The sequence below is a fragment of the Panicum virgatum genome, chromosome 6K (assembly GCF_016808335.1).
Source record: "Panicum virgatum strain AP13 chromosome 6K, P.virgatum_v5, whole genome shotgun sequence".
Taxonomy (NCBI): Eukaryota; Viridiplantae; Streptophyta; class Magnoliopsida; order Poales; family Poaceae; genus Panicum; species Panicum virgatum.
Window position 1 is genome coordinate 10,753,163 of NC_053141.1, and position 26,848 is coordinate 10,780,010.

Here is a 26,848-nt window from a genome sequence, read left to right on the forward strand (position 1 = left end):
ACCGCGTGGTGTATTGCGCTTGTATGAATGAGTCCATCCGCTGCCCCTGCCGGGCCTAAGTTATTCTCTAGCGGGCGTCCCCCTTTTATAGTGCAAGGAGGGCGCGTACACGGGTGTTGGACCCCGACAGATGGGCCCAATAAGGAGGTATTCTATACTAAATAGACACTAATGGTGCTACAGTGATGGAGAATCTCTTGCCGGATACGCTTCGCCGTCCTGTAGACTCTCTGATCGAGGGGGTCTTCTCCTTTCCCATCGGTGAGGCGCCCGTTGAGACAGTGTAGGTTGCGGCGTAGACTGCCGGGCCTATCGCGTAGCCGTTATGATACTCCGACACCGAGTTGTCATGTCTAACTGGCGTAGCGGACTGACGGGCGTGGCATAAGTGGTGCCAGCGGCTGTACTGTGCACCTTGGTAACGCGCGACCAATCAGTACAGCTTGTCAAAAGTCTCCTCGGGCTCTGCTGCGGCAGAGCACTTCTGAACCACCCGCATTAAATGCGGTAGGTGGGCAAGTCTTCCAGAGGAAGCTTGGCAACCGCGCGCGTGCTTGCGGACACGTGGCGGCTCCGGACCCCCCAGGCGGGGTGTCTGTTCCCTCCCGGTGAGGGGTCCAGATAGTATATGGGGTCCCGGACCCCGCGGGGCGTCCGGGGCCCCCGGCCGTTTTGGTCCTGAGCGTTTTCTTCTTCAGGACACGTGGTGTCACCGGACCCGCTTCCCGAGCGGGAAGCCGGGTCCGGGGCTGTTGGTCCGGTGAGATGGAGCCGGACCCCAGGGATCTGGCTGCTCAGCTCCTTAATGCGCAGTTACGGAGAACTACACGAGTCTTGCCATAGCAAGAGGGGTACCCTAGTCCTGAGGTACCGACAGAGGATGGCGGAGCAGAGTAGGGTGGCCATGGCCGTGGCCACACCAAGGGCACCGGTGCAACAAAAGCATCCCAAACTTCTTTTACCCGTACTAGTAGAGTGTACATGCGGCACGCAAGTGTTTAAAGAATAATGCTGTGAAAAAATAATAACACTAAATTTTAGTTGCAACAAACATTTTTAAAAAATTGTATATGGTGAAAACAATTAATGATGTCTCATTTATAATGAAAATAGATAAATATAAAAAATATATAATAATAAAATAGCTAAATGGTATGTATAAGTTAGTACGAAGTACGTACGAATAATTAGAAAGATAATTATACATATAAAGAAGATGTGTGCCATGTGTCATAGAAAAATGTATTTATAAAATAATTTTATTATAAGAAACGACTACTAAAGAAATTAACCTTGTTTGTCGATACTATAGCAATCACTCTATATCAAGCTTATAATGCTTCTCAAACTATGTACCCATGCGTTGTTACTGTGAAACGAATTTCCTCCGTACACATCAACGTGCATAGTCATATATTTAGCTTCCATAGCATAATAGTGTGCGGTCATCCTTTCGATTCTTCATTTGAAAGCACACGCGAGGATGCTGTTGGTGCTATCGTTAACATGATTAAGATGCAGAAGCATCTTGGTAGCGTAGTTCTAGCAAGCTTTTTAGATGATCCAAATTACCAATCTTTCTTTCAGTTCACTCGATATTTGATTATGCAATAAGAGAAACATAAATGAACGTAGCGTTTTAAGATCACCAATAACGAATATTAAAAAAGTATCCATCTCTCAAGACAAATGGCTAGTATAGCATTATTGAAAGAAGCAGAGTGCTACTAAATAATCTTAATATATGCCCCTCATATTAAGAATATTTAGTAAACAAAAACTATGCCTGTATAATTTTGATGTACTCTTTTTTTTCTAGCTTTACTTGGAAGCACATAATTAGGACTAAAATACAACCGACTATTCTAACTTTTGATTTAGACAAATACTCAAAAGAAAAAAAGATGTACATGCAGCAAAACACATGGAAATTATAAATATATTTTGTTGACATTTGGGGCATGTACCAGAACGACATAAGAATAAAACACTACAAATTTCGATATTGATGAATGCAAGATTCAAATATCAATGCACACGAAAATCTGCACTTTATGAAACCACTACTTGGTGCGAAGTCTGCTGCCTTTTCCTGCACGAAAGCCAGATCCAACCTTTTCATTATCACTGTCACTGCCTTTTTAAAACACCGAAGTTGTGGCATATGCATGTAACTGGGCCAAATGCGAACAAAAATAGCGTACATTAGGGTTAGCAGTGCTCGATTTCGAACAGCGGGGAGGAAAGGGGCGCACCTGGTGAATGCTTGTCACCGGCGAAGGGCCCGACTAAGACCTGGGGAGGAGCAGCGCCGCTCACTAAGCCATCGATGCCTTTCGCTGGGGGGTCTCGACAGGTAGTATTTGGTGAGCTAAACTGGAAGCATACCTTGAGAAATATAAAAAAAATAGAGAGCAGAAATGTACCTGCATTGGATGGAAAGGAGAGTGAGCATATGTACACTTATTTGCTTTGCAAATGAAAAAAAAATGCATCTAGAAGTATATATAAATCGGTGACTGGAATGACTATCGCTAGGGAGGCGAGCAGACTGATATAAGACTCACCCTTACAGACTTTTAGGAGTAGACATACGAATTTACTGTGTTAAGGAGAAAAGAAAAAGGGCTCACCAGCAGTCATCATTGGAACCGGGAGGAATCTTTTAGTTTAACGAAGCTTTTGCAGGACAACCATTTACAGGCTCCTATGCACAAATGATCAATCACAAATTCTTTAATTTAGTTTTTCACTGTATTGCATTTACAACAGAGTTCACCTTCAAGGATAATGTGATCCAAAATTGAGAAATGTAAATAGAGTTTTTCTCCTGCTATATGGATAATCATAACTACAATTAAGCTATGAAATGTCAATTAAGCTTCACATAAATGCAATCAGCAATGAGGCAAATGAAAAAGGGACAAAGAAGCATACTTAAAAATCTCAATCTGTATCAAAGCCTCACATACCTAGGCAGCAACAATAATATGACCTAACAGACCTCCTGTGCAAAATGTAATCGCTGTATAAATTATAATATCAACACGGATGTGTGCACTGCAAGAACCTCAGCAGCAATACTGTTCCCGATATTCACATTCACATCTTTGCCCCCCTGGAGATCGAGATGTCCCCGTATGGTTCCAGCTGTGTAACCTTTATGTAATAAAAAGTTGCCAAAACTGTAGAACACGCGTTCCTCAGTAAATAATATGCTCCATTCTAGCAATACACTAAAACTCAATGAGTGGTCCGATAAACTTCCCATTAGACATTCCTCTAGCGTAAAACATTTCAAGCAAACTCAGTAAACCCAAGTTATCTGGCCGGGAGCGTCAGACAGTGAAACTTATCAGAACTATTATTTGCCACCATTCTGAGAAAGCTGCGGAATAATGTATAGATTCAAATTAAGGATGCTACATTTTCTAGCAATATCAGCTGAGTAACCATGATGTAACCCCAAGGAAAGCACATTGCATAGCGTCCAAAGTGTAAAGCCAAACTAATTAAAGAAACTACGAATGGTCTGTAAGCCAACAAAGCTAGCATAACATTACAAATTGTGCCAGTGCGACGAGTGTTTTAATTCACTTACCAGGAGTTCCATGAGTAACACTATGGTCACTAAGCAGAGTATCATAAGCTCTGTCAAACTCTGCACTCATGTTTCCTCTGAGTTTTTCGAGGCCATCAGTAAAGTCCATTGGGTGAGCTCCTGTTTCCATCTCATATTCTCCTTCATGCTACAAATTCAACAACTCATCAGCATGATTGGCTCATAGGGAGAAAGAGCTATTTTTCTAGAAAATGAAAGAATCTGGAACCACCTGAGGTGGAAATTCATGAGGTGGCGAGTTACTCGGATGTTCTTGTGATGAAGATGGCTGGCCTGCTTTGAGAAAGTAAGAAACAGTGAAGATTTTTAAATTAGCATTTTGCATGTTAAAATAGTACAATTTCTTCAAGTGACAAAAAATTAGAAATAATGCAGTGACCTGAAGATGAGGCATTTGCAGAGTTGACTTCAGTGCATTCCTTCCACAGCTGCATAAGTGGCTTAGGATAATATAATTCTGAGGGTGACTTTCCCGAGTAAGATATCAGAGCAACCAGGGGCATTTTGTACTGTACGCAAGAAAAACAAGTATACAACAGTAAATGATAAGAACCAACACTCTCACGGTGCAACTGGTCAGCTGAACACACCAGAGAACGGTTCACTGAGCCAGCCCGAGTTCGAGTCATAGCACAAGCTTCTTAAGATGAAAATCAGGGGGACGTCTCTCCCCCTGGTCGAGTTTTTTTTTTAAAGTAAATGGTAAAAGAATGGTAAATTAAAATATGTAGCTTTGCTTTACCTCTCCAAATGATTGAACACATCAGTTTCTTCAAGCCCAGACTCAAAATTATCAACCAGGGTGATATTCAAGGCGTCAGCTGAGAAAATATCCTAGTCAGAAAATACTCCCTAAAGCAAACATAAAAGAAATCCATAAGAGAACAAATACAAACCTTGGTGAGGATGCTCAGCACGAGAGAAGTCATCATCATCTAGGTTGACATTAACATATTGTTCGTCCAAATCATCCAATCGCTGAAGAGGCATGAATTTCAGTCAGAAGACTGGTGACAATCAGGTCAAAGACACATAAAAAAAATAGCGATTATGTGGTAATTATTATACTGTATGAATATAATTATTTTTCTGAAAATACATGTGACAGGGTTTACCATTCCCCTGAACCTGGTAGCATCAGCCTCTGAGAAAAAACATGGGCTATTCCGCCTCCATATTCGTAAGTTTCTCTGGAAGTGTTACTGCTTCGTACATGTAAGAAGTTCCCATGTCAGATAAGCATGCCACATTACTTTCTTTCATCAGAACAGAATTGAGGATAAGCAAACCAAGGTGCCCTTGTCCTCGATTGCTATCAAATCTTGAGGGGCAATATGTTAGATAATCAGAACAGAATAAGGCACACTGAAAGTGTGATCAAGCATACTGGTATGTCTACTACTACTACTAATTTTGTCTAATTAGTTAGCAATATGTCTACCGTACTAATTTCTCCTAGAGCTTTGACAAATAAAACTCGGTCTTATGCTGTTAATCTCTTACAGATCTTTTTGACACCCAAAACTTGTTGCAGACTTGCAGTAGTAAAAATAATATCTATTGGATGAATCCTATTTATTAGCATTGTGCTGCAGCCTAACACAACCTTACTGGGAATAAACTGCAGATGTTAGGATTGAACAAATGGACAAATAAAATAGTGCATATAATTCCATAAAAGTGGAGATTGGTCAGGTATCCAGACTCCATCGGCTGCTAGCAAAGTTTAGACTTGAGACAGAATAAGTAACCAAATTTTGAACCAATAAAGGCAGAAAACAGGAATGTCAAGAATTGCAAAGGAGAATGAAACGCTGTTAGTGATGTATATCACAACTGCAATACTATGATCTTGCTTTAAGTGGATTGTAAAATCCATGCTTTAGGCATTTAGATAAACTATCCACAAATGGCTGCAGAAGAAAAAAAAATATCACATGTTGCATAAGAGCATACTTGACAGAATCAGATTGCATTGGGACTGCATTGTAGCCATATTGCCTGAACTCATCAGCTCTACCATGCAAGCATTCGAACTGTGTCCTTGACTGTACCAAAAATAACTTAATATTGGCATATAGTATTATCAGGTAAATCTCTTAGAACAGACATATTGGTGCTCTTGTATGGCATTCAGCTTGGTACATACATCAACAAAAAAAGCTGAACTTAATGACTGAAAAAACACCCAAAGGAAAAAAACCTCCATCAAAAACACCCAAAGGAAAATTTTCCACTTACCAGATTTAGAAAGCATAATCAATTTACAACAATTGACATGGCAGCAGGCATACAACACATACAATGATCCAAATAATTTTGATGGAACATAAATAATTAATTTTTAACAATAACATGTTTGTTTATTAGCGATCCATGTGCCACAATAGAGATGGTTTTAGTAAATGTTTTTGCTAATGTTGCCAAAGCTATAGCCCTAAGTTTAATGGGCAAAGGTGCCATACCTGATGCAGAATCGAAATGTGATGGTGGAAATGTGCCAGGCACTTCAAGTCCGGCACTTTTATCATGGTCAAATTGCAAAGGAAAACATGGAGAGGTTGCTGTTAAGAAATATTCATTTAGCTGAATGAAAGCTATTATATTATTTATCAAAAAATTAAGTTAACACCAATTATAAAAAAAAAACTTACTTGTGGTCTGAAAACTCGAATAACTGAAGACCGCCCCCAACAATGGATTTATCCAATTGGTCAGACAATGGTTCAGGATAGGGAGCAGTAGTATTATCATCCTTGATTCCTACTAACCAAAACGCCAATTGCAAAAGAAGCAATTTTTTCCTAGATCCCATGCGGCGACAAGAATTTTGAACGGTGCAGACATGGGATGAATGAGATGCAAATGGGAAAATCCGTGGATTTGAACAGGGCAGACCTGGGATGCCGGAGTGGGAGGCGGCCGTGTAGCGGGGGTGGCGCCGGCGGCCTGCCGGGGAGGCCGGCAGCGGCCGCGTCCTCGCTGGACTGTGGCCCCACGCGACGCCGACGAGGAGACGTGAACAGATGGCAGCGTCATGGCGGTGGGAAGCACCAGAGGCCGGAGCACACCCGCTGGCCGCCATCGACGACGCGGCTGCGGTCCTCCTCTGCCCCATGCTGTCCGAGCTCGCCGACCCGGGCTGGGTCTTCGTCGCGGGCGAGTCGGCGGGCGCCGTCCTCATACATCACCTCAACGGGTGAGGGAGTCGATTTGCAAGTCTGCTGTCGAACATCTTGCGCTTGCATATAGGTCTTAAAGAAATGTTTTATGAGAAAAATAGATAAACTAATCTTGATAAGAAGAATTTCAATTATTTAAATTCTTTATAGTATAATAATAGATAGATAGATAGAAATAGGGTTAATTAGATAGAAGCCATTATAACTTACACCATTTTGAACCATGCCACTAGAACTTCAAATACTCGGTGGAGACCATTACAATTTCACCTGAGTTTGAAATACGCTATTTTCTACATCTTCCACTCGATTGGGCCCACATGCAGTGTATAACTCTTCGTATTTACAAAAATGCCACTCCCTGTGTCTCTCTCTTACACCATGGGCCCACCTGTCAGCATCTTCTTCCTCCCTTCTTACCAACCAGCACGACCTTGGTGAGCGCGGCCGAGGCAGGGCGCGGCGGCACGTGGCCTCGGCGAGCGCGACGCGGGCGCGGCGGCGGCGGCGCGCGGCCTCGTCGAGCGTGGAGCGGGCGCGGCTGCATGCGGCCTCGGCGAGCGCGGCGGCGCGCGGCGGGGCGTTGCCTCGGCGAGCGCGGTGCGGCCTTGACGTGGCGGCGGCGGCGCGGGCGCGGCGGCGGCGGCGCACGGCCTCGTCGAGCGCGGCACGAGCGCGGCGTGGGCGCGTCTGCGGCGGCGGCTCCCAGCGGCGCGCGGCCTCAGCGAGCGCGGCGGCGGCGGCCACGGCCTCGTCGAGCGCGGCACGAGCGCGGCGTGGGCGCGATGGCGGCGCGCGGTCTCGCGAGCGTGGAAGCGGATGCAGCCGCGGCGAGCAGAGGCTGGGAAGGACGGAGCAGGCGAGGGAAGATGGAAGGAAGAAGGTGCTGATATGTAGGCCCATGGTGTAAGAGAGAGACACAGGGAGTGGCATTTTTGTAAATACGAAGAGCTATACACTGCATGTGGGCCCAATCGAGTGGAAGACGTAGAAAATGACGTATTTCAAACTCAGGTGAAATTGTAATGGTCTCCACCGAGTTTTTTAAGTTTTAGTGGCATGGTTCAAAATGGTGGAAGTTATAATGGCTTCTATCTAATTAGGCAACGTATCTAGTGCAAACCAAGGACCTCGTGCAAACCCGTGCAAACCTACTAAACAAAGTTTCAAAAAATTCTGAAAAAAATCATGAATGTGCTTCTCAGCTTACCTCATCTATATATAAAATTTCATGGTCAAATTCGTCTTACTCTAGAAGTTACAAAAAAGACAAATTTTCTGACAACAATAATGGTTCAAATGCATCTCAAATTTGTCTTTTTTGTAACTTCTAGAGTAAAACGAATTTGACCATGAAATTTTATATATGGATGATGTAATCTGAGAAGCACATTCATGATTTTTTTCAGAATTTTTTGAAATTTTTTTAGTAGATTTGCACGGGTTTGCACGAAGTCCTTAGTTTACACTAGATATGTTCCCATCTAATTAACCCATAGAAATAAGTGTAGTAACGAGAAACTACTCGTAGAAGAAAAATGAGAGAGAACCAAACTTCGAGGAATGTCAAGGGCCTTTTTCCAATTAATCTTCCATTTAACTAGATCTTGGGTCTTCCTCTTTGGCTTCCTAATCTCTATCGCCCAAAGACCTCCAGGATGCAACCGATGGCCTCCTCCCCCCATCTGAAGAACCCTCGCTCATCGGCCCCGGCGGCGAGGGACTGGGCTTCACTGCCCCCGGACATCCTCATCTCCGTCTTCCTCATGCTGGGGCCCGCCGAGATCATGCGGGGCGCGGAGCGCGCCTGCGCCGCCTGGCGGCGCGTCGCCGTCGACGATCCGGCGCTGTGGCGGCGCATCGACATGGGCACGGAGGTTCTGCCGTTTTCCTCCGGCGGACGGGCGGCGGTGCACGCCGCCATGGATCGCGCCGCCGGGGAATGCGAAGCCTTCTCGGGGCCCTGCGACAACCACTTGCTCTTCTACCTGGTTCGAAGGTACAGTACACCCTTTCTGACTGAAATCCGATCCATTTTCGAAATTAAATGGTAGAATTAGCATTATTAAGTATAATATATGAACTGTGATCTGGAAATTTTTCTTCTTCCTGCAGAGCACCCTCCCTGAAAGTCCTGCATGTGAAGCATCTGTACGCGGAGAACAAAGTTCTGAACTTGGTGCTCAACAGGCTACCTCTCCTTGAGGATCTTGAAATCTCCCCTTCATTTGTCAGTACTCCCTCTAAGAATTTACTTCGATCCGTCTGCCAAGACTGTCCTCGTCTCAAGAAACTCAGGCTCAACTGCAGCGAGTCCTTCGACTTCCGTAATGGCAATGGCGTGGCCCTGGAGATAATCCATGGCAAGATCACACCGATGCATGAGTTGCGCTCCGTAGAATTGTTTCACTGCGACCTGACTACCCAGGGGCTGAGAGCAATCCTTGACAGCTGCCCTCTGTTGGAAACTCTCCACATTACTGGATTTCTAGTGGGTGGCAAGATGGGTGACAAGCTGCGGCAGAAATGTGCTGGGGCGAAGGATCTGACGCTTCCTGATAAATCAGTGAAATTTCACAGGAGTCATGATCATGGTGATGTCAAAAGACAAGTTCTGGGCCCTTGGAGATGGACGACTGATCCTTCACACGATTAGACATGTACATGCCAAATGTTTGACTATGAATTTTCCCCTTCGGTGACTTTAGATTTGTAATGTAATGTTCCAAGTACTAACTAGTCATCCTGTTTAATTTGCAATGATGGTGTTTGGATCTACATGTAATGGGATCAGCTGTTATCAGGGACCATTCTTTTTGGTGAGGCCCTTCTGCGTTGTGCTGCCATGAGAGCTTTATTTTTGGGGTCAGCTTTTAGCATGCATTTTGTAGAATTTTCATGCCATATTCTAGTTTGTAAAAAAAAATTGTATGACTTTGTTAGAAATTGTTGGTAGATCTATAAAGTTGAACTCAACTATGCAGTTTACAGATTTCATAGTGTTATCCAATGCTCAACTCAACTATATATAAATATAGTTTATGGATTTCTCAGCAGAGGGCTTTAGTATGTGCAACTGCAAACCTCATCGAAATAGTTTCAGTACTGAAGCCTGTATGCATTGTTCTGTTCATGATCATATTGAAGTTTGTGCTATCTTCAGATATGCACAACGTTTCTTCAGATTTGGTTAATCTTCTGAAGGCTACGAAGGGAGCTAAATCATCAATATTTCAAGCATATATATGAGAGATATCTGTCGGCAATTTCTTATATATGCCTAATCCCGGATTTCAAACCGGCACAAGGAAATTTAACTTGGGTTTGACACTGCGTCACGGCCCATGGGCAAGATGGACAGTGCATTGACCGTGGGGGCAGGCCTCCATGTGGGACGCAAATCCGAAGAGTGCTCCGCCAGACCTCCATGGCTCCATGTTCACTTTGCTCAGATTGCTTCACCCATACAAAACACAATGTACAAGAGAGGCTTCTACCCTGTGATCTCCAAACAGTATTGCACACCATGCGGGCGACGGGAAAGCGACAATACACAAGTTCAGATGTTTTAACATAGAAACTGATACTTATTTCACAATATTCAGACGGAGCTCACTTCACAACAGAGGACACAAGTTCAGATGTTTACATGAGAATTTTTCATCACCTCGTTGTGAGCTAAATTTTGGATCAGAGGACCAATTCACCTGACGAACACGAGAGCAGACTCAAGCTGAAACAGATTCCACCATAAGTGCACAAAGAAACAAACAAAGCCAAAGTACATTTCTGAGCTGCTTCTATCACCAGTCATGTATGCATCAATGGAAATGAAATCGTCTATTATCAAGGAGAGGTCTTGAGTGATGAGGTTCCTTCTGCATCATTTGATCACAGGCAACTGAATTCTAAACTCTGCTACAATGTTAAATAAGTTCTGTTCCAGTTTGTAATAGGTTGTTTATGCTACACTTGCAGAGTTCTTAAACAAGGTGTTTGTCATGAACTAATGATGTAAGTTTGTTTTGCATCATTCTGAAAAATATACTAGATTCACGAGATTCAGAGGAGTCTCAAACAGAGGAGGGTGGCAAATACTCCCTCCTTCCCCGTTTATAAGGCATGGTGGAACATGACACGGTCTTCTAAACAACACTTTGACCATTTATTTATCATATATTATATCACTTTTGATTATAAGCTTATAATCATTGTAAACTATATTTGATTATGAATCCAATCATATGAAATTTGCATTATAAAAACAAAATTTAATAGTCAAATTATTGGTCAAAGATGAGAAGGTTTGAATCTTGATATACGTGTATACCTTATAAACTGGGAAGGAGGGAGTATGCTAGAACCAAGGTGCCACAGCACACGAGACAATACTGCTCCCTTCATCACTAAATATCTATCATTTTCGCTTTTTGAGAAACAACTTTGACTAAATATAAAAATATTAATATTTATGATATATAATTAATATAATTAGATAGATATTTGAATATAGTTTTTAATAAATTTATTTGGAGATAAAAATATTGCAATTTTTAGGAGTAGAGTTAAACTTCTAGCACGGAAACCATCGACCACAGTTAATTGGGGGAGAGGGAGCACACTCTAGGAAGATGTGCAAGTGCCTACCATTAACTACAGGAAATGCAGCTTTTGAAGAATGGGCCAAAATACGGAGCGACGCTATGGCGCATCGTCTTCTACGCGTCTAGAGTCTAGACTCTGGAGATGCCAATAAAAACAGCACCTGGCTCTGACCTCTGCATCCCAATCCCCTCCACACCTGACCAAGATTTGCAGGTCGCAGCGATGCCGGCCTCTCCCCCCAGCGGCGGTAGCCGCCGCAAGAAACCTGCTGCTGCGGCCTTGCCGCCGGCACCCGCGTCCATGGCGGAGAGGGACTGGGCGGCGCTGCCCGGAGACATCCTATTCGCCATCTTCCTCAGGCTAGGGCATCGCGAGATCATGGAGGGCGCGGGTCGCGCCTGCTCAGCGTGGCGGCGCGTGTCTGTCGGCGAGCCCAAGCCCAAGCTCTGGCGCTGCGTCGAACATGGGCACGGTCCGGTGGAAGCCGTGGCGGGCGATGGCGCGTGTCGCCGTGAACCGTGCCGCTGGCCAGTGCGATCACTTCTCGGGTCCCTGCGATGATGACTTCCTACTCTATTTGGTTGAGAGGTATGTATCCATTCCGCGCTAGCTCTTTGGTCACACATTTGCTACCGTAAACATTAGAATACTCATCTGAAACTGAACTTTTTGTCTTCTTTTTGTGTCTAATTAAACTTGTACCAGTATATATGAACAGTTCTCTTTTATGGATCTTGAAGCGAGATTATAAGAATATTCTATAAACTAGTACAAACGTTGTGATGAACTGCTAGGCAATTTACACGGTTTATCTTTTTTGTGTTTAAGTTTTGTGAACTTTGCTTTCTTAGTTATGTAAGGGTAATTAATCCAGTTGATTATGTTAATGCCAACACGTCATGAAGAATTGTGTCTTCTTATCTACTTGATCCCTCGGATAAAAAAAAATATATGTGATAAACCATTTCACAAATATTACTGCGTAATATTTTAATAAGAGTAAATTTCACTGGCGGTCCCCAAACTTGTCCCGAGATTTCAAGTAGGTCCCGGTACTCTCAAAATGCACGTATAGGTCCCTGAACTTGTCCCGAGTTCTCATCCCGGTCCCGGTACTCTCAAAATGCACGTCTAGGTCCCTGAACTTGCTAATCCATTTCATATAGGTCCAAATCTCCATAACATGCTCTCCAAACAGTACGATTAAGTGAACTAACAGGTGGGGCCCATATGGCAGTCACACCTCTCCCTTCTTCCTCCTCTCTTGCTCCCAACGTCGCCGCCCATGGTCATGGCCATCTTCAACCTTGAGAATGGGGAAGGGGGCAGGCTCGGGCGAGGGGCGGCGCTGTGCGGGCCCGCGGGCGCTGGACCGGGACCAGGACCGGAGCGGGGCTCGCCCGCCAGGGCACGCCGGCGGTGGTGGCCATGGAGGGCGCCGCCCTCGGGGTGGCACGACATCCAGGGAGCGGGGTAGCCGAGGGTCGCGTGGGACGACGGTCTTGACGGCAGCGCGGCTGGGTAGGGAGGGCGTGGGGCCGGTGGAGGGGCGGCGGGGATGCAGGGTCCGCCGTCGGCGTGGCCAAGCGGCGGTTGGGGCATGAACGAGGACCGGGGTGGCGCGGAGCTGAGGTCCATCGTGGGGGTCCGACGGCGCCCATACAGAGGGAGGGAGAAGGGAGAGGTGTGACTGCCATATGGGCCCCACCTGTTAGTTCACTTAATTGTACTATTTGGAGAGCATGTTATGGAGATTTGGACTTATATGAAATGTATTAGCAAGTTCAGGGACCTAGACGTGCATTTTGAGAGTACCGGGACCGGGATGAGAACTCGAGACAAGTTCAGGGACCTAGACGTGCATTTTGAGAGTACCGGGACCTACTTGAAATCTCGGGATAAGTTTGGGGACCGCCAGTGAAATTTACTCTTTTAATAATGAGTCAAAGTCTATCTAGTATTTTGAGTCTGAGCAATTCTTTAGGAACTCGTCATTGTTAAAGATAAAAATGATTGACCGGTATAAATCTCTAGTGGCATACATCTGTGATTGGAGGAATTTGATCCTGCAAACCCTCCTCTCTCTGACCTCCACGCGCAGGAGGTTGTACTCTGCCCTTTTCTCTTCCACCCTATAATCCTGCGCTCTCAAGGTGTTCGACGTTTTGCCCCAAAGGCAAATTTCGTCGTTGTCTTCTAGGGTTCTTTCCTGAACTGTCAGGGTATGATCTTAAACTTCCTTGGCATGTGTAGTTTCTTCGATACATCATCCTTTGCACACATGCACATATCTTGCCCTTTGCACACACATTTGCTCTTGATCCTGCAAATCCTTTTAATGTGATGCTCCGACAGTTATCCACTAGAATTCATGTCATAGGCTCAAATCAAATCCATGCTTTGTTTAAGGACAATCTTACCTTTAGTGGATATCTCGTATACGCATAATTCCCTGTCTTAATCTATTATCTTCTATCAATTCTCTATGACAGATGGCTGGTGATAAGAAGGGTAAGGATAAGATGGTTGTACAGAAGAAGAAGAAGCGCACCCGTGAGGACAGCGAGCGAGAGTGAGCTGAGGCAGTTGCAGATGCTGCAGACAGGCAGGGTTCGCTCAGGATCAGGGATTCTCAGGCTCAGGGGGAACCACAGCAGTTGTTACGCCGCTCAGGGCGTACACGTCAGCCAGAGGTCACTCAGACCACACCTGAGTCCCGCTCTCGTCCACAGATTCGAGGTGGTGCCACTCACAGGGCAGCAGGCTTTGACAGTGACAGAGAGGCCGCTGGTCAGCACAGTGATGCAGAGGAGCTTCCCGAGGTTGAGTTGTTGGATCTCAGGGGGATACCGGGGCCCCAAGTGAAGAGATTGAGATATGTCACCCCGGAGCAGTATTTTCCTGAGCAAAGGGATGTTGGAGTAGATCGTAGGTTTCACACTCTGCTCCAGGAGTCCTTTTAACACACTTACTGCCAGATGGACATCAAGATTAGCGAGCACAAGATGCTCCCCTGGGTCGCTCTTTGCGTGGCAACAGGAGGAATTCTAGTTCTCCCTTTCTTCGAGAGATATGATGCACTGCCTGCTCTGGTCAATGAGAGATCCAGATACATTCGAGAGTGGGTCCGAGTCTTCTACGCCACTCTGTTTATTGAGGAGGACCGGCAGTTTATAGATTTCATGTTCCAAGAGAGGCACTATAGATTGACTCGAGCATGATTGGCTACCCTGCTAGGAGTCCAGATTGCTGATGAGCCACACTTTCTCCACTACATGGCGTATGGGAACACCGTGCCCCCTCGTCGCCCCCACGAGACTCACGCTCCGTCCGACGAGGAGGTTAGTGTGTTTTTCCAGCAGCCATTTCTGCCTGGCACTCCGAGGATCCCGGATAGACTCACTCCGTTGGCACACACCATTCATCTTGCTTTGAGGAAGAGTTTGTTGTTAAGGATCGGATACAATGAGGGGATCACAGCTCTACAGCAGTGGCTACTACTGCATATCATGACAGGTCGAGACTTTGATCTTGTCGACTTCTTCATCTGCGAGCTAGAGGCCGTGATCATGGATGGGATGACAGTTCACCGTCGCCATCCCTTTGCTCATTAGATCTGCTGGATACTCGCTCAGCTCAGTCAGAATGCTCATATGGATGAGCTGGCGCAGTCGAGGACGCTCTTCAGTTTTTACTCACCTACTACTCCTCGAGACAGACATCACGGCCCGAGATGCCAGCGCAGGGCACAGCGGATTCTGGATGAGCGTGCTTTGGCTGAGGACAGAGTTATGGATAATCCCATGACAGCTGAGGACGCTTCACTAGCCGCTGCAGAGGCCCAGCTCCCGCACTACCTAGCCACTGATTCAGAGGACTCGGAGGATGACGAGGATTACATTCCCACTATTACCGTCCCCCGAGGTGCTCACGATCATGAGGCAGGATCTTCTGGTGCAGCCGGAGCCTCTGCTGCTCCAGTTTCATCTGCTCAGGTCACTCAGCCTGATTCACTCGCTGCTATTCTTCAGAGGCTCGCTGACCAGCAGGACAGATTTACTGCAGCTCAGCTGAGCATGCAAGCCGAGCAGGCTCGCCAGCGGGAGGCCCAGACACTTGTGCTCGAGGGGATACGCCAGGAGCAGGAGGCCATGAGGATCCAGCTCCGGCAGCAGTCCCAGATTCAGTAGCAGATGTTCACTTTCTTCTCGGGGTGCTTCGGTCAGCTCTTTCGTCACACTGGTCTGCCTGAGCCACAGCTTCCCACTCATCAGTAGCTCCAGTTCTGCTCCTGCTCCACCTGCTGGCGGCTTTGTGCAAACACCCTTGGCGTCCTTCCCGATGTCACCTCTTCTTCAGACCGGGGTGTTTGCTAGCCCTGCTTCTACTTCTACTCCTGCTCCGGCTCCTGCTCCCCAACCTAGTATTTGGATTGCCGAGCAGCGTGCTGAGTTCCTTAGGCAGCAGCAGGTCCTGCATCAGCTTCAGCACCCGTCAGCTCAGTCGCTCTATTTCAAGTCACCTTCTCAGCCTAAGGTGCTCCGTCCGTCTGCTGTCCGCCCTACACAGCCAGACTCGACTCTCGTCACGTCTGCCCCTCCGACGGACTCCACGGTTGTCTCTGAGCCAGCTGCTACCTCTACTCCAGCTGCTTCTGCTGCTCCGACGACTCCGGTCGAGCAGAAGTCCTCTTCGGCCGACGACGATTGGACGGACGACGACGACGACTCTGCCACAAAGTTCACCACCGGACCTAGCTTGAGGACTCCGCCTTCTCCAGCTCAGGACTAAGTCGCCTTTCTTTTTGGTGCTTTTTTGCCAAAGGGGGAGTAGAGATAGGGGGAGCTTTGGTGGTTTGTGGCGTGATTGGATCTTCATGGATTTTTTGTATGGACATGTCTTTTGGATATTGTGTTTGCTCTGTTTTGACATGTCCCTACATGTGCTTTATTTTAAGTAATGAATGCTTGTTTATCGCTTTCATTTCATGTCTTTGTATCTCTACTTTGTGTTGTCATCAATCACCAAAAAGGGGGAGATTGAAGCGCATCTAGGACGATAGATGCTAATGGTAAGTTTCGGTGATTAATGACAACCGTATGCGATTAACGTGTGTTTTGAAGGAAAAATCAATGACTGGTTTAGTCTCATATGAAATGTGAAAAGAGACCCCTAAATTCGAAACAATCATGCATGCCAAGGACTCAATTTCAAAGATTAAGGACCTTTCTAGTCTCAAGTGTCACAAGGAGATGAAGGACACTTGATTTAGCTAGGTTTTATAGTTTTTAGTTTTTTACCGTACTATTAAGAAGGGTTCTTGAGTTAGTAGCTTGACTAAAATTGAGTTGGCTTTAGAAATCTTGCACACTCGCTCAAAAACAGCTCAAGATAGTCAAAAGAAGTCAACACAACACTTGGAAGAAGAAACAATCGAAGTTCAAATCAAATCCAAGTCAATTCAGCTGAAAATAAAGAAAATTAGTAGCACCGGTTTAACCGATGCCCCTAGCATCGGTGCATCCGATGCTTGGCGGAAGGTCCGACGCCCTGTCGGTCTATCTTCTCTGGATGCAAGCAGAAATCAAGTCAACAAACTCTATAGCACCGGTTGAACCGATGGTCAAAAAGATAAGCACCGGTGCAATGGACGTACTTTGTTCCAGAGAGCATGTTTGGGTGGCTGTAATTCGCCTTCAGCACCGGTTGAACCGACGCTTCAGAATCAACCATCGGTGCATTGGACGTACTATGTTCCAGAGAGCTTGTTTGAGTTGATCAGTGAACCTCTTCAGCACCGGTTGAACCGATGCCCCTTCGGAGCATGCACCGGTGCAATGACGCAAGTCTGGATACTGTGTCAAAACCCCCAACGGCTACTATTTGGACACAGAGAAACCGGTTGAACCGACGCCCTCGACTTCTAACCCGTCGGTTCTTTCGATGGTCACGATTTTTCTGCAGTGGACTTTCAACGGCTATGTGACCCTCTCCTCTCTATATAAGGGCACCCCCTGGCTCATTTGAGATGCCTTTGATGCATTGAATACCTGAGGGCACCCTTGAGAAGAAGAGAGTGCTTTGAGCAATGAGATGAAGATCTAGAGCATTGATTGTGTTCCAACCTTGAAGATTTCACCTTTGCAAGTGAACTAGGGCCAACTGAGTGTAGGTCAAGTGAAGGCTTAGAAGCTTATTACTCTTGGTGTTTGACGGCACCTAGACAATCTTGGTGATCGGGAGGTTCTCGGTGATCTCTTAGAGTTTGTGGGAGCCCCAAGAAGAGAAGCTTGTACACGGTGTGAAACTCGCCGTTCCGGAGATGGAGAATGAGCATTCTTAGTGATCACTTGCTCCTTAGTGAAGTAAGGGAGCAATACCCTTGTGTGGGTGCTCCAACATGGATTAGGGGGGAGCGTCAACTCTTCGACACCACGGGAAAAAATCTGGTTGTCTCGTGTCCTTCGCATTTACATTCAAGCAACTAATTTCAGTTATTATGATCTTGCTCTTCTTTGCTTGTGTGTTTGACTAGGATAATGGCATGATAGTTTGATTTCTTGTCTAGAACTTTTATATGCTAGTGTGGTTTCCTCTAGGCAAGATGAACATGTTAGTGTGTTTTCCTTCCTAAGGATACTTTGCTAGTGTGCTCTAGTCAATAGGGTTCAAATTTGTAGATTGGACAATACTAGTCTTGGTTAAGGACAAGGTAGAATTTTGAAAAAGTCCTAATTCAACCCCTCTTCTTGGGCCTCGATCCTTTCAGCCCTGTACACACATATGTTTTTTAAGTTGCTACAATCATTATTACCATTATATCCGTTCTAATTTTGAGGGCACTCCTTCATGCAGAGCACCTTCTTTGAAAATCTTGCATGTCTCAGATGACGATGTATCCAAAGTAGCATTGGATGTGACACTACTCAAAAAGCTTCCTCTTCTTGAAGATGTCGATATTTCACTCTTGTTTTTTAGTGATGGTGCCTCAGGGGATGTTTGAAGCTATATGTGAAGCTTGTCCCCGTCTCAAGAAACTGAAAATGAGCTTTGATGGACGCCTAGACAGCAATTATTATGATGACCCTCATGGCCATTATTTATCATGAAGAAACATATGTGATTCCAGTGATGTCTGAGTTACGCTATCTAGAATTGTTGCGCTATAACCTCACTGCTGCAGGACTGACAGCCATCATCGATGGTTGTCCTCTCCTGGAATCTCTCAATGTTACTGGCGGTTACATCATTCACATGATGGATCAGGAGCTGCGTGCAAAATGTGCTAGGGTGAAAAATCTGAGTCTTCCTTGCGATTCGGATGAAGACTCTTATGAAGAATATGGTCCGCAAGAAGGCTATGAGTCGGACTACATGTATGACGAATTTTCTTACCAAGTATGTTTGGGAGGACGTTGATGAACCTGAGTATTATTTTGGATATTACCTTTCATTACTCTATGATGATCAATTCAACTTTATGGTTTCATATGCATCTTTTTTTTTTCTGAATCAGTTTTGGTCAGATTGTGTGTTAGTTTGGGTCCTGTGGGAATGAGATATATCCGCTATCAGCATTGGATGAACTTGTATGATAAGTCTCTCTACATTGTGTCATACCTGCTACCCCGGTATGGAGAGGTCTGGCGGCTGCCATAAATACCTGCCTGCTGTCGAGTACGCACCCCGGCTGCCGGCCATGGCTTCGTCGCAACACAGAGCCCTGAGTGCCTGATGCATCGAAGACGAAGCTGTTGTGGTTGCAACGTTGCGTTGGCGTACTAGACAGTTATTTGCTCCCTACTATTCCATCCCATAACGTCTAGACTTGATTGTAGGCACTAGAGCTGGAAATGCAGGGGCGGAGCCAGGATTTGATCATTGGGGGGGGCCAAGTAGTAATTGGGGGGACCAACAGTCTTGCTGCAGACTGCTGCTGGGATAAATTCCGCCTTTGATAATGGTGCTACGGGAGCATTAGCCCCCCCCCCCCCCCCCCCTGTCTCTGCCCTTGTGGAAATGAAGCAACGCCGAAATGAGTCCATGAGGATATTTCCTTTTGCATAGCATGTTCACTTGCTCAGATTGCTTCACATTTACTCACCTGTAAGCCCGGTCTATCTAGACAGAAAATGACACCCGTTTGGCAACACAGATTTCTCCAACTTTGGTATTTAACGGAGACACGACAGATGGATCTAAACATTGAGACAAATAAGTAGTCCCCAAGAGATACTCTCTTGGTTCCAAATTATAATTCATTTGATCACTTGTTTTTTTAAAAAAATGCAAACATAGTCAAATTTAAGTCATTTTTGAAGAACTTTTATTAATAAAAACAAGCCACAACAAAAGAAATAATATTTTGCACAAATTTTTAAATAAGATGAGTGGCCAAACTTAGAATGAAAAAAGTGAAATAAATTATAATACGGAACGGAGGGAGTAAATCTGAATTCTAGTTTTTTGGTCGTGAGAATGTGACAAGAGAAAATTATAGTAGTCTCCAAGGTACACAGTGTACTGCACACCATGGAGGCGACGGGAACAAGTCACAATACACAACTTCAAATGTTTTCGACATTTAAGCTAGAAAACTGGTACTTATTTCACAACATTCGGACAGAGATCACTTCGCAACAGAGGACACAGCAATGTTTACATGAAAATTATTCATCACCTCATTGTGAGCTAAATTTTGGATCACGGGACCAATTCACCTGTCGAGCACGAGAGCAGAGACCAAAGCTGAAACAGATCTCCACAATACCTGCCCCCCAAAAAATGCCACAGTACATGGATGTGCTAGCGGCCAGGATGTACGCGTATGTACCAGCAATCAGAGCGCTTCCATGGAATTCAGGCTGCAGATTGGACTTCATCTCAGGAACGTGCGCATGCTCGACCGAAGCATCTTTTCATACTTGTCGAGGTCACTCTCGTAGCGGGAGGGCTCACCATAGAAATCCGAGTCATCCTCGGAGTCGTCGTCGGAGTCCTCATAGCTGTTATAACAGAAATCAGAATAGCACACGTATCCTAATGGTTCTCGAGGAACATATGTCCTGATAGGGCTTTGAATCTCAAGGTCATAGTCATCAGTCAGGTCATCCGGAAGCCTCATCGTCTTGATCCTGGCACACTTTACAAGCAGAGTCTCATCCATGTCAATGTTGAAGCAGTGGCGAATGTCAAGGGACTCCAGATGGGGACAGTTGTCCAAGATGGTTTCTAGACCCGCATTTGTGAGAAGATTGCTGAAAAGCTGCAAGGATCGTAGCCCATGCATAGATGCAATCCCTTGCACATCTTTTTCTTTTTCCCACACTGTAACGTCAAAAAGTTTTTTATTCAGTCTAAAGTGCTTCAGCTGTGGGCATACTTCGCCAACAACCTTAAACACTTCAGAACAACCTTAAACACTTCAGAACGGCCTACATTGTCGCATAGAGAAAGCTCAAGCTCCTCAAGCAAAGGGAGCTCCTTCACGGCCTCAGCAACCCCTTCGTTTGTGACTCCATTGCAAGAAATGAGGCGAAGGCTCTTTAAACAAGGGGCCCTGCAAAATTAGCACAATCTTAAACGTCGCTGATTGAGTAACATCTGCTAAAATTCAGTCTAAACCTGTTCGGCACTACTAAAATTCTGAAATCAACCCATTAAAATAGATTGGCTTTCAGTACTAAGTGTAGAATAATAGAATTGATGTAATGGATGATTGTATTAGCCTGAGCCTTAGGACTGAATATATAGGGGTACATGACTTGGAGGGCAAGGAGCTTCTCCTACAAATATGGTAGGATACGGATACAATTCTAATCTACCTAATATAGAGATATCCCTAATATATTCTAACATCCCCGCAGTCACAGCGGGAGTGTCGCAGACGGTAAGACTAGAGAGAAGTCGATGAGCTGACATCCCCCCGCAGTCACAACGGTCAGTGTGTTGCAGATGTTGTGGCTGGAGTGGAAACCCACAAGGTTGTTCAAGCAAATGGTAGCCCTTTGTGCCGATGTCGAGGTAGCCGAGCGGGAGGGTGAATAGCCATGATCGATGATGCCGTGCGTAGGGTAGCCGTGGTCGACGTAAAGCTGTCGAGGTTGCCGAAGACGAGGTAGCTGCACATGAAGCCGTGGGCGCACGAGAAGGCTCCATGGTGGTGGCGTAATGGAGAAGACGCCGGAGACGAAGATGGCGACGCGTCGAGGCAGTCGTAAAGAGAGCGATGCCGAAGTCGATGCAGTCAGGCCATCGGGCGACACATGCCCGGGTTTGCCAGGCTCGGTAATGCGTCGGAGACGATGGGCACGCACCGTTGTTGCCAATACCGGACGTGCAATGGAAGATGCACAACCAGACGATGTCGCCGAGGGTACCAGCAGAGAAGGCCTCCATGGCGGTCGCAGGCGCAGAAGAACGGCGTGGTAGAAGATGTCGACACCTGCCATTGCTTGGAGTAGAGGTGATGGCGACGGTTGTGCTGGACAAAACGAGAAGGAGAGCCCGGATTTTCCAGCACAAGACTGAATGATCCGAGTGACGCGACGGCGGTGCTCAAAAGAGATGGCGAAGAACTGGTACAGCTTGACGAAGACCATGTGCGAAGCGCGCAGCGATGAGTCGACGATGAGGTCGTGGACGTGGTCAGCGGCGGTGAGGAAGCAACGGCGGAGAAGACCATGGGGTGACGCCACTGCTACCCGAAGAGGTGACGCAGCGGCAGCCCTCCATGCTCAATGAAGAGGCGCGCTCGACGAGGACGGACGTCACGGGAGCCGGGTGGATCACACACATTGGCTGATCAGACCGAGTAGCGTGAGGCGAGACGTAGGTGGGCAAAGTCGGTGAAGGCGTCCCGATTGGTGGAGGCGATGACGAGCCGGCGAAGGTCGACGTGCGGACGAGGCGGCAATGTAAGCGGCGGCGCAAAGAGCGCCCCCTAGGGTGCCGGCCATCTCGCCATGTCGCAGGGTCGGAGAGGAAGAAGAGGCCGGTGATGTCAAAGCCGACATCGAAGTAGAGGTGCGAGGTCGACAGGCGGCGGGTGACGCAATCTCGATCTCTGATCGGGCAAAAGAAAAAGACTAAGCAACATCTCGTGTAATACCTCTGGGTGTGCCGAGCACAACCCTTCATCCAGTCATCCTCTGTTCTCTTTCTGCCTCTCATGGTTAACAGCCGAGAGAGAGAGAGAGGAAGAACAGAGGAGTCTGGGTTAGGCAGCGAACGGCGCTGTGGAGGAGGACGAGGCGGGTCAAGCGGCATGCCCTGGCCGGCGGTGGTGGAGGGATTCCGCCTGGTCGAGCGGAGCTCATCCCCGCCAAGAGCGGCTGCGGCGGATCCCGCTGGGCCAGCGGCTCCCCACTAGAGCGGCGGCGGAGGGATTCCGTTGGGACAAGCGAAGTCATCCCTGCCAGGAGCAGCGGCGGCGGATCTCGGTGGGCCATCAGCTCCCCACCAATAGTGGCAGTAGCGGCGGATCCCGTCGTGGCAAGCAGATCCCCGCCAAGAGCGGTAACGACAGATCTCGCCGGGACGAGCGGACCTCCGTTGGGAGCGACGACGATGAGGGGACGGGGTGTGGTGGTGGAGGGGCTGCCAGGGAGTCTGCCGGCGACGAGCTGGATGTGCCGCGCATGGCCCCTGCTGCCACCATGGCAGCATCGCTTGGAGGCCGTGACTGCCACCACGGCAGCATGGTACAGAGTTGTCGTCGACGTCTTCCAAGGCAGATAATGAGGTACTTTCCGATCTGCTGCTGCTAGACACTATGAGGGCGGCAAACTAACGGGATCTGCCAAGGAAATCAAGGAGGGCACTGCCCCCGGCGGAGATCGACATGGTGATCTCCCCGGGGGCGCGCTAGGAGGCCGTCGATGCGCGCCATGGAGGACGACCGGTGGCGTGTGGGTAACAGGGGCGCGTCGAGGGGTGGCGGAAAATTAGGGTTTGTGGCCAAGGATCTAAGACCTAAACTCGTGATACCATGTGGAAGGAATAGAATTGTTGTAATGGATGATTGTATTAGCCTGAGCCTTAGGGCTGAATATATAAGGGTACATGACTTGGAGGGCAAGGAGCTTCTCCTACCGATATGATAGGATACGGATATAATTTTAATCTACCTAATATAGAGATATCCCTAATATACTCTAACACTAAGTAATATTTTTAAATATATTTTTAGATCAGCAGAGAGAAACATCGTCGCGTTGACAACACCAGTTAACCATACTTCGTGTTGTCTACAAGTGTAAAACAGTTGCATCAGTCCAGTAATTTGTCATATAAAATTCGATTGTGTCTAGTCCACTTCAAAAAATAAATTTTGCAAACCATGACCTGACAATCAGCCAGATTCAGGCTCTAAAGTCCAAACAGAAACAGGAACTTGAACTATGAAGTATGGTTATAGTTCAATCCATATTCCGCACCACAATTCAAAGTTACCTTTTCCAACTTTTTCTTCAGTATTTTCAGTCCAAATGTTTCAAATAAAGTTATAGGGACAAGTCCAAAGCCGTTGTTGTGTTTTTACTTTTTAGACTTGAGTCTGATGAAGCTATAGTTTGTTCTGAGAGGAAGTTTAGTTACATCATTAAAACTGCAGTGTAATTGATATGGATGACAAGTAGCTAGGATACTTGAAGAGTGTCTCCAACATCTGCCAAGTTTTAAATTAGATATATGTATGTATCCACCATCTCTCCAGCAATTGTCCTTATATGTTGGAAATGAAGCTGCATGTTGATCTACCTTAGGGCTCTCATGCATGAGCAATTCTTTTCTTATTAATTGAAAGTGCATATGCTTGGATGGAAACACCCTTTGAAAGCAAGTTGACATCATGATGAAAATTAACAAAAAAGACTATATATAAAAGGATGAACAAATAGCACTTAACAAAATAAAGTACATGTAGCAGCGGCTTTTTCAATTCTGGACATTGACATTATCTGCAAATATATAACTTTTACTAGACCTATATGAATTGGTGCTGAAAATTGTGTAACCTAGCAGCACATAATCTGACATATTTAACACATAATATTTTTCTCTTTTGCACCCAAACTACTATAGGCAAGCTATATTATATTGAGGGTGCAAATTATTAATGACAACAAAAAATGTATCTTAAAGACTTAAAACTACAGTTATATACTTATATTGGCGAGATCAATTAAATTCCATCACCAACATCAAAAGATGGGAACAAAAGCACCTAGTTTCGAGAACCAAATCGGACACCGACATAACTTAGCACTGGATGAATATTAGACATATCAAAACAACTCAAAATAACAGCCGATTGGCCACAACCTAGCACCAGATTAGTAGATTACGCATCGAATCATCAGATACCTGGATTAAGTAAAACAATTCTCAAGAGTGCACGGACGAACTGGAATTGTTTCTTACTGCTCGCTGAGGTAGATGAGGAAGCCGTCGTCGCCGGCGTACTCCCCGCAGAAGGCCTCGCACCGCCCCGCGCTGCGCCGGACGGCCTCGCAGGCCAGGCCGCCGCGGTTGAGCCTGCGCGCGATCCCCTCGTTCCCGCGCATGGCGATCCGGCGCCACAGCGAGGGCTCCTCCCGCGCGGCGCGGCGCCACGGGCGGCACACCTGGTCAGCGCCCATCAGGACGTCGACGTGGTCCAGCCGGTGGAGGATCGCCAGGAGCGCGTCCGTGCCCAGGCCGTCGGCCCAGTCCCTCGCCGGCACGGCCTCGCTGAGCCCGCCCAGGTCGCCGGAGGCCATGGCTGGCGGCGGACCCGTGGGTTGCGAGGCTTAGGGCTCGTCGTGGGAGCGGATCGGAGACGGGGCGCAAGGCAGAGATGCAAGGCCGTGATAACTCCGGTTAGAAAGACTTGCTATGTAACTCGAACAGGATATGTACTTCCAAGTTGCTTATAGTATTTTGAATGTAGTTTTGTACTTCCGAACTATAGTTTGGTAAAATAAGGCAATTGTTGTTCAAGACAAAGTTAAACGTGATCGTGTACTTCAAAACCGTGTTGAATTTTACACGCTGTATTTCTTTTCATTACTACTAGGATATAATTTGAACCAAACGGCATGGTTTGGGTGTAAAAATGAACAAACGATAGCTTAGGGCGGCTTATCCGTACTTCGGCAATGGTTCAGGAGAATAATTTAGTCTTTTTATATGCTTAATGTGATACTTCAAACTACAATGAAAAATAAGTATTTCATTTTAAGTACGAATCTAATGCATTACATCTATGCCCGTAAAGTAAAGTATTAATAGAGCAAGGCTTCACATCTATCATCATCTGACACATCTAGGACACTCGGCTTTCTTGATCTACCTATCCTCCTATCCCATCCTAGCTACCTATAGATGGCCAAATGGGCCGTGTCTATTGGGCTGCACGGGACACGACACTAAAAAACACTATCGTGTGTGGGCCGAAACCCCAGTACGTAGTGCCAGCATGGGCACAACACAACTATTGAGCTAGCATGATTCGACCCGATAGACTCATAAACTCCTCTTATAAATATTGTCCTCTAAACACTAATCCTCATCACTTGCTACCCCCAACCAGCCCCCCTTCTCTCTCTCTTCTCCGAAGGCTCCCCTGATCCTCGCCACCCCAGGCACCACCGATGGCTCCCCATCGCCTGAGCTCCGACAGCCTCCCTCGCGCGACTGTGCCTGATCGTCTCCACTGCAGGCTCGTCCGGCCTCCTCGCGCCTAGCTGTTGTCGTCGCCGTCTCGTCCGTCCTCCACGCATCCATGCGCCGCCACCTCGTCCGTCCTCCACGCATCCATGCGCCGCCACTGCCACCTCGCCTGGCCTCTGCGCATCCGTGCCGCCGCCGCTTCTGGCCTCCACGTCGCTAGCGTCAAGTTCGGGCCGGCACGGAAACACTAGGTTGCCGTGCCCACCATGCCGGCACGGCACAGCCGGGGGTGCGTAGTGTTGTGCCTGGCCCGCGGCGGCGGCGCGGTGTGCCGGCACAGCATGGGACGAGTAAGCCTTCTTGCTAGCACTGTTTCCCGTGTCGTGTCGTGCCGTGCCGTGTATCACGTTTGCCCATCTATAATCCTATACTATCGCCTATACTATCGCTTGGCCATCCCAGTTGTACAATCCACCACACGCTTCACACCTTGACTGCCCCGCGCATGGTGTGTATGACCAGGAGATGTGAGCACAGCCTCATCCTCACCCCACATAGGGTCCATGTAGTTGAAAGTTCTATGTGGTTGTACAAAATTAGTAGGATCCCAATTCTAACAATAAACAAGATCAATAATTGCTTTCCATTGGAGGAGAGGACTGAATTTGTGAGGCTTGTGTTGCTTTTGGGATTAGTTGAGCAATCACAGGATGAAGCAGGGGGTGAGTTTGTTTTCATAGCAACTTCAAAAAAAAATGTTGCTTTAAAATATGAGGTATATATCAAT

General features: G+C 46.7%; 1 protein-coding gene, 2 long non-coding RNA genes and 1 pseudogene across 20 annotated transcripts in view; 2 read left to right on the plus strand and 2 right to left on the minus strand.

Annotated features, from left to right (window-relative positions):
* Nucleotides 1–9,799, plus strand: part of LOC120711706 (putative F-box/LRR-repeat protein 22) — a 74,852-nt gene extending 65,053 nt beyond the window's left edge. Inside the window, exons 1-2 of one of the 3 annotated variants that reach the window (XM_039997326.1) lie at nucleotides 8,316–8,803; nucleotides 8,920–9,799. In XM_039997326.1, the coding sequence (XP_039853260.1) occupies nucleotides 8,463–8,803; nucleotides 8,920–9,460 (882 nt within the window). In that variant the 5' untranslated portion in view covers nucleotides 8,316–8,462 and the 3' untranslated portion in view covers nucleotides 9,461–9,799. Of the gene's footprint in view, nucleotides 1–8,315; nucleotides 8,804–8,919 lie in introns of those variants that run through there. The other 2 variants (XM_039997327.1, XM_039997328.1) reach the window with 2 other exon arrangements.
* On the minus strand, nucleotides 1,847–6,851 carry LOC120711710. 16 transcript variants are annotated; one of them, XR_005690438.1, is made up of 11 exons: nucleotides 6,521–6,851; nucleotides 6,277–6,385; nucleotides 6,088–6,186; nucleotides 5,579–5,670; nucleotides 4,738–4,824; nucleotides 4,519–4,600; nucleotides 4,365–4,443; nucleotides 4,002–4,131; nucleotides 3,834–3,895; nucleotides 2,256–3,749; nucleotides 1,862–2,174 (listed from the first exon to the last, which is right to left on the minus strand). It is a non-coding gene; the product is annotated as an uncharacterized LOC120711710 (long non-coding RNA). The 16 variants fall into 16 exon arrangements; XR_005690437.1 differs by having other exon boundaries at nucleotides 6,277–6,426; XR_005690450.1 differs by having other exon boundaries at nucleotides 2,256–2,707; nucleotides 3,602–3,749; nucleotides 6,277–6,851.
* A 1,602-nt stretch (nucleotides 9,800–11,401) lies between the features above and the next one.
* On the plus strand, nucleotides 11,402–18,904 carry LOC120711711. The gene is made up of 2 exons (XR_005690451.1): nucleotides 11,402–11,997; nucleotides 18,265–18,904. It is a non-coding gene; the product is annotated as an uncharacterized LOC120711711 (long non-coding RNA).
* Nucleotides 18,905–19,973: 1,069 nt separating this feature from the next.
* LOC120711712 lies at nucleotides 19,974–25,265 on the minus strand (annotated as a pseudogene).
* Nucleotides 25,266–26,848: the final 1,583 nt, after the last annotated feature.